This window comes from Staurois parvus, unplaced genomic scaffold (assembly GCF_062004578.1).
Source record: "Staurois parvus isolate SC_StPar_1 unplaced genomic scaffold, SC_StPar_1.0 ptg000300l, whole genome shotgun sequence".
NCBI lineage: Eukaryota > Metazoa > Chordata > Amphibia > Anura > Ranidae > Staurois > Staurois parvus.
The window spans coordinates 571,462-588,904 of record NW_028318096.1 but is presented as its reverse complement, the minus strand read 5'-3'; the positions used below and the strand labels follow the sequence as shown (position 1 = coordinate 588,904).

Below are 17,443 nucleotides of genomic sequence, written 5' to 3'. Positions count from 1 at the left end.
AGTACTACTTAACCACTTTAAATTCCGCAGACTTCCTCCTCTACATGCAAATGATCCCCCTGAAGATGCTTTACTTCCCAGCCATCAAAGTTCTCTAACCTCATCAAATATAATGCAGGACCAGCAGTCCTAGATTGTATGCCCACATCTCGATTGCTTCGGATAAGGATGATTTCTGCCAGGGGAGCGGGGAAGGTAAGTATTTAAAGTTGGAATATACACAAAATAAAACAATTACTTATATGATGCAATCCTGTCATTGACCCAGTGTTTTTTTCAGGGTACCCTTGTTTTATTGCCCATTTATCCTGCTAGTAAAGCCAGTACATTCCACTTCACACAGCAGCTTTTGTCACCTTGTTGACAGAGTAGTTTAAAATGGACACATTAATAAACGTGTTGTGCTGTGTCATATTAAACATTTAGTAGCATGTCGCTTTCAAGAGGCATCAGCGCTTGTCAACTACTTCCATTGATTTTGTGAATTTTGGAGCACATCCAGCTCATTTTCAAATTAATCTACTGAGCTGGTGAGAGCTAGTTCCTGAGAGAGTCTAATTCCACATGTTTTAATCGTTCAGTACAGGTCAGAGTATTCATTCACCATAGGTTATAGGCATGTTCATTCAGGTGATTGGACACTAGCATAGCTTTATAGGACACACTCCCTGGGTGCCAACTCTTACAGCCCTACACCACTCCTTGAGTCCTTAGTTTTGTTAGTTTGTGAAGGTGATGGGCCTTTTCTCCTTCACAGAGAAAATTGCCCTAAGCTTAACTAGTGTATTATTTTTCTGTTATTGTATCTTCAAATTCTTCAGTCATTCCCTCTTTGTCTTCTAATACCAACATAGAAGCAGTGTCACTGGATCAGTGCAACTTTGGTATAACCTTGGGACCCGCACCTAGACCCCACACTCTGGGGAAGGCGTGTAATATTGCTTCAGGTACTGAATCCTGCATTGACACTTGGTGCAAAGTCTTGAGTCAGCTACAGGATACTTTTCCAGGTCTGTGGCCAGTTCATCTTTATGTAACCCAGTCGCAGAAGACCCCTTCGGTGGTAAGCCCACCATGAAGGGTGAAGCCTGGACTTTTTATACAGTCCATTGTCATGGATACATAAGAAGGGGTCTCCCTGTATCTTTGACACTGTAAAAACTGTGCTATGTTATGAATGTATCCACTTTGCAATGTAAACATGATGTAAAAATTTTACTACTCAGAGCTTAGTCTCAGGTGGATGGTCAGGTGTTACATCTCACCTCTGGTCACACACTTTATTGCCACTTCTGCCAAGAGCCCTTAGATGGTACTCAGGCGCTTCCTTCTGCCCTTTTGCCACAAGTATTTGTTGCTGTGTAATAGTATGGCTTAATATGATGTACCACCATGTTGCAATTTTTATTTTGACTTGTGTTTTTCTAAGAACTGGAATGTAGAAGCGTATTTTAATTGTCAAAAATTACTTTACCGCTCCCAGTTTGCTCTGTTATACACACCATTGAAAGTGTTTGGTTATATTTGTTCAATAAGTTCAAACAATAGCTGTTGATCATGTCAGAAATTCAGAGCTGTCCATTGCAAATTCCCTTTGTTACCGCAAGAAGCCTAATTAGCTTTTCCAGTTTGTATCGTTGGAACTACAATTAGAAATTTTGTGTTTTAGAGAACAAGTCAGGGGCAAGCATCAAGCAGTTTAGCAGGGGCCAACTAGGCAGGGCTGACACCATAAATATGCTGTGTGTTGTCTGCCAAAAAAAGGAATTGTGAGTTGTTTATTTCTGGCAAATCAACAGGTTATTCTTTGTATTTGAAGGGCCTGCTATGGCATGCACTTTAATTTGATTTTTTTTTTTTTTTTCTTTCATCTGTGTTGCATAATAATCTTCTTTTGTGCAGGGCATTTATTCTAGTGTGGTGTGTCCTGGACTTGTTATGACAAATCTTACATATGGTATCTTGCCTTCATTCTTCTGGACTGTAATCATGCCGATTATGTGGCTGGTGAGTAAAATAAACATAAACGTCTATACTGTACATTTTACTGTTTCTTGGAAACAAACTAACAATACACAGTCTCCTTGCATAGCTTTAAAGGTACAGTGTTCCTGTATGATCTATGTAGTGGGCACCTTGAGCTGCATAATAAAAGCTCTGTGGGATTAAGTGTGCAGATACTGGAAGGGCCACTTTTAGGATGCCAAAAGGATTGCTTTAAATTGTGTAATGGAAACATTCACATGGTGATGGTGATTGGTGGAACAGATTAGCTTTTTGTCTGCCTTAGGCCGCATTCCCATGGGCTTTTAGCAACACTGTGAATCAATCCACTGATTCCTGCAGCTGGGATTGAAAGCTGTGTTCATATATCTGCTGCCCCCAAGCCTGTACAGAGCAATGATCGGTTGTTGAGAGCCCCACTTATTTGTGACTGTTTGCACAGCCAGAAATTCTGAAGGACCCTCTGCACACTGGTATATACCCTTTCAAGCAAACTATGCAACAAATAGGGATATTTGGTTCACACATATTGCAATACATGTTTAAGCTGGCCAACTGCGTCAAAGTAATCCCTCTATGGCCAGTCCTACTCTGCCCTGCCTACGCAAGTGCTACTGTGGACACAATGCTAACATAGGGGAAAAGACACAATGGGGAGAGCTACAAGGCTCAGGTCTGGCAGAGTAGGACTGGCCATAGAGGGATTACTTTGACGCAGTTGGCCAGCTTAAACATGTATTGCAATATGTGTGAACCAAATATCCCTATTTGTTGCATAGTTTGCTTGAAAGGGTATATACCAGTGTGCAGAGGGTCCTTCAGAATTTCTAGAGTTAATGTGGTTACACCCCTTTAGCACCTGATGGATAAATGCATGTACTAGCTGTATGGATTTGAGCACAGGGATCTCTTGTTTGTTGTATTGTTGGGTCAGTAGCCAGACCTGAGCCTTGTAGCTCTCCCCATTGTGTCTTTTCCCCTATGTTAGCATTGTGTCCACAGTAGCAGTTGCGTAGGCAGGGCAGAGTAGGACTGGCCATAGAGGGATTACTTTGACGCAGTTGGCCAGCTTAAACATGTATTGCAATATGTGTGAACCAAATATCCCTATTTGTTGCATAGTTTGCTTGAAAGGGAATATACCAGTGTGCAGAGGGTCCTTCAGAATTTCTAGAGTTAATGTGGTTACACCCCTTTAGCACCTGATGGATAAATGCATGTACTAGCTGTATGGATTTGAGCACAGGGATCTCTTGTTTGTTGTTTGCACAGCCAGTGATTACCTGCAGTAATCAGGGCTGGATGCAGTTTGTGTGTCAATTTCAGCCACAGAGTAATCAGTAGATTCTTGTCGCTGGGATTTGCAGCGTGGCTAAATGTCTGTGCAAATGTAGCCTTAGTTTTGAGGAAGCTCAGGTCATTCTAGAAGATGACATTAGAAATGTTTACAGTTATGTTGCCCTGGACCAATAATAAGGCTAGGTTCACACTTGACCACACGTGAGCAGGTGGTTGTGGGTGGAAGCACAGCTGTTCCTGCATCCGCAACCAAAATCTCGCTGCTCTATAGAGACGAACGTAGCTGCCCATTCATTCTTAATTTCTTAATGGCACCCCTATGCATCTCAACCCACAGTGCGTTTGTGGGAACCACAGGGAAATCACATGGTGCAAAAACACCATGCAATTTCCCTGCAGCGACATTTTTAAAAAGGTGCAGGCACCTCTTCTTCTTTTTTTTTTTTTTTTTTTTGGAATCACAGCCATGGCAGCACATTCAAATGAATGTAAAATACAGTGCCTTGAAAAAGTATTCATACCCCTTGAAATTGTCCACATGTTGTCATGTTATAACCAAAAGCGTAATTGTATTTTATTGGGATTTTATATGATAGACCAACACAAAGTGGCACATAATTGTGTAGTGGAAGGAAATTGTTTACAAATATATATCTGAAAAGTGTGGCGTGCATTTGTATTCAGCCCCCTTTACTTTGATACCCAAGTCAATATTTTGTAGAACCACATTTCGCTGAAATTACAGCTGCAAGTCTTTTTGGGTATGTCTCTACCAGCTTTACACATCTAGAGAGTGAAATGTTTTCCCATTCTTCTTTGCAAAATGTCTCAAGCTCTGTCAGATTGGATGGAGAGTGTCTGTGAACAGCAATTTTCAAGTCTTGGCACAGATTCTCAATTGGATTTAGGTCTGGATTTTGACTGGGCCATTCTAACACATGAATATGCTTTGTTCTAAACCATTCTATTGTACCTCTGGCTGGATGTTTATAGTCATTACCCTGCTGGAAGGTGAACCTCCGCTCCAGTCTAAAGTCTTTTGCAGGCTCTAACAGGTTTTCTTCTAAGATTGCCCTGTATTTGGCTCCATCTATCTTCCCATCAACTTGGACCAGCTTCACTGTTACTGCTGAAAAAAAGGATCCCCACAACATGATGCTGCCTCCACCATGTTTCACGGTGGGGATGGTGTGTTCAGGGTGATGCGCAGTGTTCGTTTTCCACCACACATAATGTTTTGCTTTTAGGCCAAAAAGTTAAATTCTGGTCTTATCTGACCAGAGCACCTTCTTCCACGTTTGCTGTGTCCCCCACATGGCTTCTCGCAAACTGCAAATGGGACTTCTTATGGATTTCTTTCAACAATGGCTTTCTTCTTGCCACTCTTCCATATAGGCCAGGTTTGTGGAGTGCACGGCTAAGAGTTGTCTTGTGGACAGATTCTCCCACCTGAGCTGTGGATCTCTACAGCTCCTCCCAGAGTTAGCATGGGCCTCTTGGCTGCTTCTCTAAATTTAATGATTTCCTTGCCCAGCCTGTCAGTTTAGAAGGACAGCCATGTCTTGGTAGGTTTGCAGTTGTGCCATACTCTTTCCATTATCGGATGATGAATTGAACAGTGCTCTGTGAGATGTTCAAAGCTTGTGATATTATTTTTTTTTATAACCTAACACTGCTTTAAACTTCTCTACAACTTTATCCCTGCCCTGTCTGGTGTGTTCTTTGGCCTTCATGATGCTGTTTGTTCACTAATGTTCTCTAACAAACCTCTGAGGGCTTCACAGATTAAATTATACACAGGTGGATTCTATTTATTAATTAGGTGACTTCTGAAGGCAATTGGTTCCACTAGATTTTATTTAGGGGTATCAGAGTAAAGGGGGCTGAATACAAGCACGCCACACTTTTCAGATATTTATTTGTAAAATATGTTGAAAACCATTAATCATTTTCTTTTCACTTAACAATTATGTGCCACTTATTGTGTTGGCTTATCACATAAAATACATATACGTTTTTGGTTGTAACATAACAAAATGTGGAAAATTTCAAGGGGTATGAATACTTTTTCCAGGCACTGTATTTAAGAAATGATAAGTCTTTTTTGGCAGTGCAGTGCCACTTGACCGATCGAGTTGCAATAGTCTCAGTGAAAGATAATGAAGTGAATTAGTAGCTTGGTAGTGTCATTGGTTAAGAAGGGGCATATTTTGGAAATTTTACAGAGGTAAAAGTGGCAAGATTTGGATGTTAATTGTATTACCGCTGAAGGGAGAGGTCAAAATTTAAGATTAGACCTAGCATGGTGGCATGAGGGAGGGGACTACAGTTGTGTTATTATTCTTGATAGAAAAGTCAGGGGAGGGGGAGAAATAATATGAGCTCAGATCTAGCAAGTCTTGTGACATCCATACTGGTATGTAAGTGAAATAGTGATGCACAAGTGACTGAAGGGGTTAGCTAAGGAGCGGAGAGATTTTGGCATTTTCCGCATAGAGATGATATTGGAAGCATTTGGAGGTTATTAACTGACCAAAGGAGGAGGTGTAGAGAACAGAAGGTGTCTAAGGACTTGCCAATTAAGTCAAAGTGTGTTTAAACCCCAATAATGAACTTCTATAATTTTTGCAACCTATTGGTCTGTTAAATATATCAATGAAAGAGTTTTGTTTTACCTGTTTGTGAAATGCAGAAATCCATTGAGCCTGCAAGTTCCTGTCCATTCTGTATTGTAATCTCAAGCTTTCTTATCAGCTTTACCCATTTACCTAGTGAACTTCTCCCCCCCATGTTATGAAGAAGTAGAGGAGGGGATATGTTCTGTAGTCCTGACTTTGCTGTTCCTCTCTAGATACAGGATGGTGAGCGAGTACTGTTACCCTAGGACAAGTGACTTGCTGACAGGATAACCAGGTAAACATAAAGGAAAGAGAGCCCAGAAAAAGTTATTGTAGCTCACCAATCCCTAAACGTGGTGACTTCAATATACAAAATATTTGATCTTGGGTTTAGATATAGTTAAAAGCTTTTTCATCTCCTGAACTAGAGAAAGGCAAAATAAAACCTCCTAACAAAGCAATAGCCAGTTATTTTATGGACAAAATAAAATAATTACAGAGAACATTAAATGAGTCCTTGGATCTAAATACTATATTATGGTTTAATAATTATGACAAGGGTATTTTTATTTGTGTGTCTGTTAACCATTTTTAAAAGTTCTGCCAATTAAGAAGATGCAACAGGAGGAGTTATGTTACATTTATTATCCAGGAACCCCTTTTCTTTGTGTCTCCTCTGATATTATTATTATTATTATTATTTTTTTTTTTTTTTTAACCACTTCAATACAGGGCACTTTTACCTCCTTCCTGCCCAGACCAGTTTTCAGCTTTTAATGCTCTCACACTTTGAATAACAATTACTCAGTCATGCTATACTGTACCTCAATAAAACTTTTATCATTTTTTTCATAGAGATAGAGCTTTATTTTGGTGGTACTTAATCACCACTGGGTTTTTATTTTTTGCGAAAAAAGGGCGAAAATGTAAAAAAAATAACTTTTTTCCGTTTCTATTAAAAAAACTTTACAAATCAGCAAATTTTTCTTCATAAATTTAGGCCAAAATTTGTACTGCTACATTTCTTTGGTAATAATAACCCAGATCAGTGTATATTATTTAGTCTGTGTGAAAGCTACTATTGAGTCTGTGTGAGTCTACAAGCTATGGTACCAATCATTGAAATTTGATCACACCTAATGTACTGACAGTCTATCTCATATCTTGAGGCCCTAACATGCCAGGAAAGTATAAATACCCCCCAAATGACCCCTTTTTGGAAAGTAGACTTTCCAAGCTATTTAGTAAGAGGCATGTTGAATTTTTTTTTAAGTTGTAATTTTTTCCATCAATTCTTGGGAAAATGAAGAAATTATTTTTTAATTATTTAAACACAAAACTGTCATATTAACAAGTTATTTCTCACATGGCATATGCATACTTGCAATTACACCCCAAAACACATAATGCTATTCCTCCTGAGTATGGTGATACTACATATGTGAGACTTTTTCACAGCCTGGCCACATACAGAGGCCCAAGATCCAAATAGCACCATCAGGCGTTCTAGAGGCATAAATTACACGTTTAATTTCCTGACCACCTATTACATTTTTGAATGCCCTGGAGCACAAGGACAATGGAATTACCCACAAAATAACCCAATTTTGGAAAGCAAACACACCAAAGTATATTCTGAGGCATAATGAGTCTTTTGAACGTGTCTTTTTTTTTCTTTTTTTTTTTTTTTTTCCCCCATAAGTTTTTTTTTTTTTTTTTTTTAAATGTGGTAAGATAGTGAGAACTTTTTTTTTTATTGTTTTGTTTTTTTTTTTGTTTTTTTTTTGTACACAAAGTTGTCAATTTTAAAGATATTTCTAAAAACACAGCATGGACATAGCAAGAAGTACACCCCAAAATACATTCTGCTACTCCTTCTGAGTATGGTGATACCACATGCAAAAACAATTTTAACTCCTCCACTGTGAGATGTCTGCATAGAAAGGGGTATAGGATGTACTGGGATTGTTATCAATATACTGCTGAGCAAAATTGTTTGTCTGGTCCACAATGTATTGCAGGGAAAAACAAATAAAAAAAATAAAGTTCAGAAAAACGTTCAGTATTGGTCTGCACACCTGGCTGTGTGGTGAAAGGTGGGATTGAAGTTGATCCTGAGCTGGAAGGCAGCCATAAAGAGTTTGCCAGGGCGTCAGGAAGATATGTTTGATCCCTAATTCTTGGGGTCTGGTGGGATGCTCCAGTGCTGGTACTGGGCCTTTCACCCTGGGGTCTAGCGCCATTGGTGTCTGCTGATTGACCATTGGGGTGTATGGTGCTACTCGTTGTTGCCTGCTCTTCAGCACGCGTATCCTTTTAGGAGGGACTGCTTCCTCCTCCGATTCAGTCACTGACCCACTACTTTCTACTGGCTTGTATTGCGAATCAGAATGGGATGGTGAGAGCTCCCATCCGCTCTCATCCGACATGCTCAGGATTTTGAGCGCCTCCTCACTAGTGAAATATTTTTTGGACATTGCGGTTCTGGTGATTGTGGCTGTATGAGGGGTAAACTGTTGATGGATGGCTGTGATCAGTACGTTGCTGATGGGCGGCAATTGTGTAGACTCTCTGACAAGTACACTGTTTAGGGTACACTGATGGGCTGCACTAATGAATGCACTGATAGGTACACTGATGGGCTGCACTTACAGATCCACTGATGGGCTGTGCATTGATGCACTGTTGGGGATGCACTGACAGGTTCACTGTTGGGGATGCACTGACAGGTTCACTGTTGGGGATGCACTGACAGGTTCACTGTTGGGGATGCACTGACAGGTGGCGTACTGACGGATGCACTAATGGGCTGTGTACTGATGGGTGGCGCTGACGGATGCGTGCTGATGGGCGGCGCTGATAGATGCACTGACAGGCGGCACTGACAGGCTGTGTACTAATGGCAGCACTGATAAATCCACTGATGGGTCCACTAATGGCTCCAGTGACCGATCCACTGTTTGGCTGATCAGACTGATCCACTGGTGGGCTGAGAGGGACTCTTTTATAGGGGAAGTGTGGTGCACAGTAGCAATCAAAGGGTTTGAAAAACTCACTGTTTCAAGGTTCTCCTCCTCACACAAGATCGGTGTGTGAGGAGGAGAAGATAGCAACAGTGAGTGATCTCTGTGTGTTTACACTTATGATCGGCTGTGACAGGTCACAGCCAATCACGTGGTAAAAAGCCAATTTCAGTGGCTCTTTACCGTCAGCGGGGAAGCGATGTGTCCGAGGAACACAGCCTGATGGCAACGGCCGCACTGCATGCCACGAGGCACAGGATGTCATATGATACCCAGTCACAGGGAGAAGAGGACCGCCCGGCTGTCAATCCGCTATAGGCCGGGCAGGATCTGGTTAATTACTATTACTAAGCTGCAGCAACTGGGTATCCATCAGACTTGCTTTTAAGCAGGACATATACAGGTATTACTTAACATGGGAATATATATGGAGCATTGCTACAGGTTATAATAGGGTCAAATGTTCCAGAGACCCTTCCTTTGGTACTAGTGTGTGGCCTTCCCATGTATTTCTACCTGTATGCATATTGGGACCTCTGTTTATTTGCTTATTAGAAATAGGTTTAAATTAGTTTTGTATGGCTATTAGGACTAAGTACTGATGGCTGTTTCTGCATTGTATAGAACTCTTCTGTTACTGTTGCAAATACTATCATAGTTACATAGCTTTTTATTTATTTTTATTTTTTTAAATCATAAATATTATTTATTAATGTTTAAAGCATACAAAGTACAGAATATAGTACCATATATAAAACAGTATGAAAGAATCTGTCATTAACAAACAGAAAAAAAGTACTAAAAGAAAATTTCCAGTGTTACCAGTTGTCCAATGAACAACTAAGTACAAGATTGTGGTATGATTATGCAGTAAAGGCACATGCGGAACTGCCTAGGAGTATAAGGAGGTCTGAAGGAATTTCTTCTTTCAGTATTATCCTTCATAATCAGGTTATTCCTATTGTGTGTCAATCCTACATGTTCCTGTGTATCATTGGAGAAATCATATATCGCAGTTTCCCACTTGAACACTTCTTTTTCTTTATAATCATTCAAGTCTCTTAAATATTTCTTTTTTTTTAATTTTTTGTTCTCTTTCAGTTTTTTCTAATAGTGTTGTGAGTTTGTTGGACTCTATTTTATATTCCTCGCTATTCATATACTGTGAAAGTTTATCTTTAGTTTTATTAATTTCCATATCCAGGTATTCCAATTTTTTTCTTTTTTCTACTAATCAGAAACTTCAATAGTTCTAGGCCTTTGTTGTTAAAAAATATATACCATTCTGACTCACTGTTGATATCTTCCGTTTCTGGTGGAATGTCCTATCTCAGGGATCTGGGGACCATATTATCTTTGATATATTGTTCCAGAAAGGAGATATCCCACAGAGTGCGCACCTTAGAAGTGGTATGATTGGTTAAATGAATAAAAAGGCCATGAAGGTCATTGTTAGGTTCAGATGTATTGAATACATCATTAGGGATGATCGATCGTTTTGATCTAAATTCAAATATATCCATTTCTGAAATCTATGCAGTGAATAATTCTGCACTTGTAGTTATGTGAAATGAAATATCAAAGAGAATAAATAGGAACGACCAGATCTTGCTGCTCAGTTTGGTAAGGTAAAAATAAGACCAATGTTAATGTAGAAAAAAACAAGCGCTAGATCCATGTATGTGAAGCAGCTAGCATGAAAAGGCAATACCTCAAAAACCTCTTGTGAGTAAAATATAAATAAAGTACATGCAGCGCTGAAATAAAATTGATAATACACCTAAATGTATAGATATTAAGACATAAAATTATGGATCATATAAGTGAGAATAGTCCAAAAGTTCGATTATTTCATACATAAGGTGATAACGAGTGACAGTCTGTCTGACGAAAGGCAATATTCGTGACACTGGTGATAAGTGTGAGAATGAGTTGCACTAACCAGATAGCGCTATATTAAGCGCATGTAGATAATGAAATCATCCAAGTAAGGACATCTGGACCCGAGTAATCTGACGAGCAGAGACAGGAATCACAGCATGTCAGGCAGGCTTCTGAATGACCGAACTCTGATCGGAGACCACCAGAGGGAGCCAGCAACCAGGATGTCATCAAACCTTCTATAAACCAGGTATCCAGGAATGTGTGGTATATTCAACAAGGATCATCAGGGAGAAACTGAGCCTTGAAGTGCATCTGGCGATTCCCTTAGGGATAGGCTCAAAAGAAAAGAGCCCAAATACAAAATGAGTATCTTAGTGCAACACTGTTTTTTTTATGTGTAAAGTAATGACAAGAATAAAAACTCACATGTAAAAGTATAAATGGCCTGAAGACCAGCCTAGAGTATCCACGTGGAGGAAAAAGGTCACTGAGGGCAGCTTTCTAGTTATCATGATAAGTTGGCTCGCTGTTTCTTGAATTATATATGAATTATGTTTCTTGATATGGTTGTCTATAGCCCAACTGTGTTTTTATTCTACGAGTAATTATCATATGGTTGAACCTGATTTCTCCAGTAATGATCTGCATGTTCATCCTTGATGTTTACCTCTATATCCTTTATGATATGGTTTTCTCTGGTTCTGATGATTTGGTTTGTAATTTTTATTTTTCTGAAAGGATCTATTCTAGTCTATAGGGTGTGTCCTCATATCTCTATATCCTGTAGATGGACTATATGAATAAGGATATAGAGGTAAACTAAATATAAACTAAATATAATTTTTAATAACATTTGCTCTACCTGCCAGAGGCAACCAAATTTAGACCATATCTTCACCTTGTCTTTAAATCGAGTCAGCAACGGGGCTAGATTTAATCGACAGTAGTTTAGTAAATTGGAACTAATGAGAATGCCCAAGTATTTAAAGGAGGACGTTTTTATAACCGGACAGGAAGTAGATATTGCTGGGTCCGTGACCCCATCAAGTGGCAGCAGGACCGACCAGATAATTATTAGCCAAGAATATTTTCCAAACTGAGAGATTTTATGTTGTTCGTAAGGATGAGCCCGTATCACCAAGCAAAAGCAAGTCGTCTGCATATAACAATATTTTCTCGTGGATGTTACCATATGAAAAACCCATGAACTCCTCACTAGCCCGTATTCGTGCCGCCAGAGGCTCAATGGCCAAAGCAAACAATAGTGGGGAGCGGGGACATCCCTGTCAGGCACCCCTAGCTAGCTGAAAGGTTAGGGAAGTTACTCCGCCTTGTCTGATAGCTGCACATGGAGAATGATATAAAAGCTTTATCCAGGTTATAAAACACTCGCCGAATCCAGATCTCTCTAGAATCCTCCACAAACAGTCTCATTCTATACTATCAAATGCCTTAGTTGCATCAAGCGACAACAATGCTCTGGAACCCGTATTGGCAGCCAGCGTTCGCATATCAATAAATAATCTACGTAAATTGACAGAAGTAGATGTCTGTGGCATAAAACCTGCCTGTTCAGGGTTCATTATTGTGGTGATGATTTTATTTAATCTGAGTGCTAATACTTTGGCTAGGATCTTCACATCAGACTGTAACAAAGAGATAGGTCTATAGGAATTGGGATCAGTGGCCACCTTGTCTGGGTTTAGCAGCAGTACCACTGTGGCCCTGGTCATGGAGGCTGGTAGAGTGTGTCTGTCATAGACTGCCTGAAGCACCGCTAATAGTCGTAGCAACATGGAATTAGCATATATCTTATAGACCATCCTCCCCCCGGGGCTTTATTATTGGGGAACAGACTGGTCGCCTTGGCATGCTCCTCTATTTTAATAGGTGAATCCAGGAGTAGTTTATGGGCAGAAGAGAGTGTAGGTAAAGGGGTATCCTGTTCAGGGCCTCAAACAAGGAAAAGGATTTTGATGAGTAGAGGTCCGTATAATATTGAACTAGCTCCTCCATAATAGCGGAGGGAGAATTCACCAGTCGACCCGTTGAGGAAATCAGTGACCCAATTGGTTGTACTGAGAGCTGAGTCTGAATTAATTTGGCTAACAAGCGGCCAGTCTGCTCACCTTCCTCATAGAATGTTTGTTTAGCAAAGAAACTTTACCTACAAATAGTAACCAGATATATTCTGTGTATCCAAGACAGAATCCAAGCATTTTTTAAAGCATTCCACTGAGCTGGCCAGAACCAACTATTGAGGAAGTCTATTCCACATATTCACAGCTCTTACTGTGAAGAAACCTTTCCATGTTTGGAGATTTAAATTTCTTTTCCTCTAGACGTAAAGAGTGACTCCTTGCCCTCTGTGATGACCTCAGGGTGAATAACTCTACACCGAGCTCACTATGAACCACTGATGTATTTATACATATCGATCATATCCCCCCTTAATCTCCTCTTCTCAAGAGAGAATAAATTCAGTTCCTCTAATCTTTCCTCATAGCTGAGCTCCTCCATGCCTCTTATCAGTTTGGTTGCCCTTCTCTGTACTTTCTCCAGTTACCCAATGTTCTTTTTGTGAATTAGTGCCCAAAACTGAACTGCATATTCCAGATGAGGTCTTACTAATGATTTGTACAGGGGTAATATGATAGCTCTCTCTCTGGAGTCTATACCTCTTTTAATACAAGAGAGGATTTTGCTTACTTTAGAAACCACAGCTTGGCATTGCATGCCATTATTAAGCTTGTGATCTACCAGAACTCCCTGATCCTTCTCCACCATTGATTCCCCCAGTTGTACCCCCCCCAGTATGTATGATGCATGCATATTCTTGGCCCCCAATTATCAACATTAAACCTCATTTGCCGCATAGTTGCCCAATTAAACAGTGCACTGAGGTTGGTTTGTAAGTTGGTGACATCCTGTAAGGACATTATTCCACTGCACAGCTTGGTGTCATCTGCAAAGACTGAAATGGGATTTTTAATCCCAGACCCTATATCATTTATAGATATATTAAAAAGTAAGGGTCCCAACACTGAACCTTGGGGTACACTACTGACAACCCTAGACCATGCAGAGTATGAATCATTAACCACTACTCTTTGAATACGATCTTTTAGCCAGTTTTCTATCCATTTACATATGGATTTTTCCAAGCCTGTAGACTTTACCTTACAGGTTAGCTGTGTGTGGGGAACTGTGTCAAACGCTTTTGCAAAATCCAAGTATACCACGTCCACCACCACCCCTCTGTCCAAGGTTTTGCTCACCCCCTCATAAAAAGAAATCAGATTTGTTTGACAACTTCTGTCTTTCATGAATCCATGCTGTCTGTTCCTTAAAATATTTTTTTCTAGCAAGAACTCATCTATGTGGTCTTTTATTAAACTCTCCAGTATCTTCCCAACTATAGAAGTTAAACTAACAGGTCTATAATTACTTAGTAAAGATTTTGACCCTTTAATATTGGCACCACATTGGCCTTATGCCAATCCAGTGGTAGTATGCCAGTCATTAAAGAGTCGCTAAAAATTAGAAACCATGGCTTTGACGTGACAGAGCTCAATTCTTTAACCACTTCTATACAGGGCACTTTTACCCCCTTCCTGCCCAGGCCAATTTTCAGGTTTCAGCGCTGTCACACTTTGAATGACAATTGCGCGGTCATACAACATTGTACCCAAACTAAAATTTTATCATTTTCTTCACACAACTAGAGCTTTCTTTTGGTGGTATTTAATCACCGCTGGGGTTTTTATTTTTTGCTAAATTAACAAAAAAAGACCGAACATTTTTAAAAAAAACCCACATTTTTCTTTGTTTCTGTTATAAAAGTTTGCAAATAAATAATTGTTCTTCATAAATTTAGACCAATATGTATTCTGCTATATATCTTTGGTGAAAATAACCCAAATTAGCATTTATTATTTAGTCTGTAGGAAAGTTATACTCAAATTCACAAACTATGGAATATATCTGAAAATTGATCAATCCTGAAGTACTGACAGCCAATCTAATTTTTTGAACATTACTTCGCAAAAAGGGGTCATTTGGGGGATATATTGTAGACAGTTTGCATATTTCATAACATGCATTTCGAGTTTTTTTGAAGTTGGAATTTTTTTGTTATTTTTTTGGACCTCCACAGTTCCAGCTTCCACCCCCAACACACGAAACGTGCAATCATACACAGTCAGGCCATTAGATACCACCGAATATGTTCTGACCCAAGAGACAGAGATAAACATCTCGGGACACTAGCAGACGCCTTCCATAAGAAGGGTTACAAGGACAAAACTATCAACACCAGAATAAACACAGCCTTGAGAACCCGAAGAGAAAACCTACTTCAGTACAAAGAGAAAAAACAAACAACCGTGTACCTCTAGTAACCACATACAACCCAGCACTAGAAGGAATAGGAAAAATAATCAAAGATTTACAACCCATCATAACAGAGGATGGAACTCTGAAAGAAATATTCCAGCAACCACCAATACTGGCCTTCAGACAACCCCCCAACCTCAGAAATAAACTAATCAGTAGGAAACTTCCTTCTGATTATGATGTCACAAATAATGGAAGCAAACCTGCAATAAAAAACGCTGCAAACTGTGCAACCAAATCAATCCATCAAAAAGTGTCAGACACTCAAAAGGGATCTTCAGTATTTCCGGATCATACAGCTGCACCTCCAGTAATGTTGTGTACCTTATCCAGTGCAGAAAATGCAGCAAAGGATATTATGTTGGCGAAACAGGACAGAAGTTGCAAACACGGATGAATTTACACAGACACACCATCAAGGAACATAAAGAAGATGACTTCTGCACACCTGTGGGACACCATTTCGCACAACCAGACCACACAATGGGAGACCTCAATATTTTAGTTCTTAAAGGAAATTTCAAATCCATTCAGGAAAGAAAAACTTTTGAACTAAGAATGATAATTCTATTTGACACAAGAGATAACGGCCTGAATTTGGACATGGGATTCCTCACTCATTATCCAAAATTTTATGACTATCAGCTCAAGCTTGACTCCCTCTGTGTGAGTGAGTGAGTGAGTGTTGTCTTCTCCCCCCCCCCCTCCCCCTTTGCTTTTGCTGTGTCTTCGCTAGCCTTTTTTTTTTTTTTTTCATCTCTTCTAACATTCTGCTAAAACTTTGTGATTTGTATAATAGTGCTTGGACCTTGAAGGGGACACTCCCCGAAAGCTTGTCTTCAAAATTGTATGTTAGTGCAAATAAAAAAAGTATCACGGACAGTACTCAATTGTTTCTTTGGAAAACAAAGAATTGAAAAAAAATTATTTTCATTATTTTTTTTTTTTACATACCGTCACCAGTGCAGTACAGCGTCATCATATAACTGGCATTGCAGTGATCAGGGACACTGACTGGTGGCAGTACGAGAAAAAAAAAATCGACAATTTTTTTTTTTCATTCTTTTAATATTTTTAATTTTATATTGCATTTTTTCTCCTTTTTTTTAAGATTTTTTTTTCATATTCTACTATGACCAAAATAATATAATGTTACCATAGTAACATTGTACTACTTTGGGGAAGTGATCAGTATTTTTTCTTTTTTTTACACAATTTGCTTATAGCAAAGAATTGCTTTGCTATAAGCAAGCATTTACCTGAATGAAATCGCTTCATTCAGGGTTTTTTTTTTTTTTTTTTTTTGTGATTTAGCTGTGATTTGGCCACGGCTAATCACATGACAAAGCTGGGCTGTGATTGGCTCAGCTTGTGCATGTGACACACTTGTATACAATGGATGGCATGAAAGGAAGCCATCCATTGTATACAACTGTCATGTGACTTGCTGTGATTGGTCACAGCAGGTCACATGGTACTGGCAACGGGGCCGATACACAGATCTGTCATCAGCCGTGTCCGAGGTACACGGCCGGTGACAGATCTCGCCACAAGGTGGCCCTGCGGGCATGTGCAATACACGTTCCGGAAAGGACGCCATGTGGCGTCCACCCAGAGGGTCGAGCTGTTCGCCCGGCACCATCTGGCTATAGACTGGGGGGCAACTGGTTAAGGACCCGTGGGTGTATGCCATCTGGTCCAGGTGCTTTATTCACCTTTTATTCTGTCTAAATATTTTTGGATCATATCAATTGTGAGCCAGTGTGGATCATCTGGAGCTGTGTGAATATCATACCCATTATGAGATTTTGAATATTTAATGATTCCAAGGTGGAAAGGAGGAACTTACAAGAACAGTTTCGATTTGCATGGAGGGAAAGAGATTTAAAGTATTTGGGAATAAAACTAACCCCTGCAACAAAGGACCTATACCAGGCTAATTATATCCCACTATTAAATGAAATTAAAGAGGAACTGAGAAGACTCTCAGGAGGGTGGGCTTCATGGATTGGACGAATAAATCTGGTTAAGATGGTTATCAGGGCCAAAAATCCTGTAAGTTTCAGATGTTCCCTATAAACTTTCCTGGATCCATTTTTAGGATAATAAAAAAATTGATATTGAGGTTTATATGGGCTAACCAAAAACCAAGAATTATGAAACCTTATGTTATCATAAAGAGAATGGAGGATGAAACTTGCCAAATATGAGCAAATATTA

General features: G+C 39.6%; 1 protein-coding gene across 1 annotated transcript in view; it reads left to right on the top strand.

Moving 5' to 3' along the window:
* Positions 1–17,443, top strand: part of HSD17B7 (hydroxysteroid 17-beta dehydrogenase 7) — a 62,571-nt gene that overhangs the window by 24,419 nt on the left and 20,709 nt on the right. Inside the window, exon 6 of the mRNA XM_089683072.1 lies at positions 1,903–2,007. Within this exon, the coding sequence (XP_089539198.1) occupies positions 1,903–2,007 (105 nt within the window). The remainder of the gene's footprint in view (positions 1–1,902; positions 2,008–17,443) is intronic.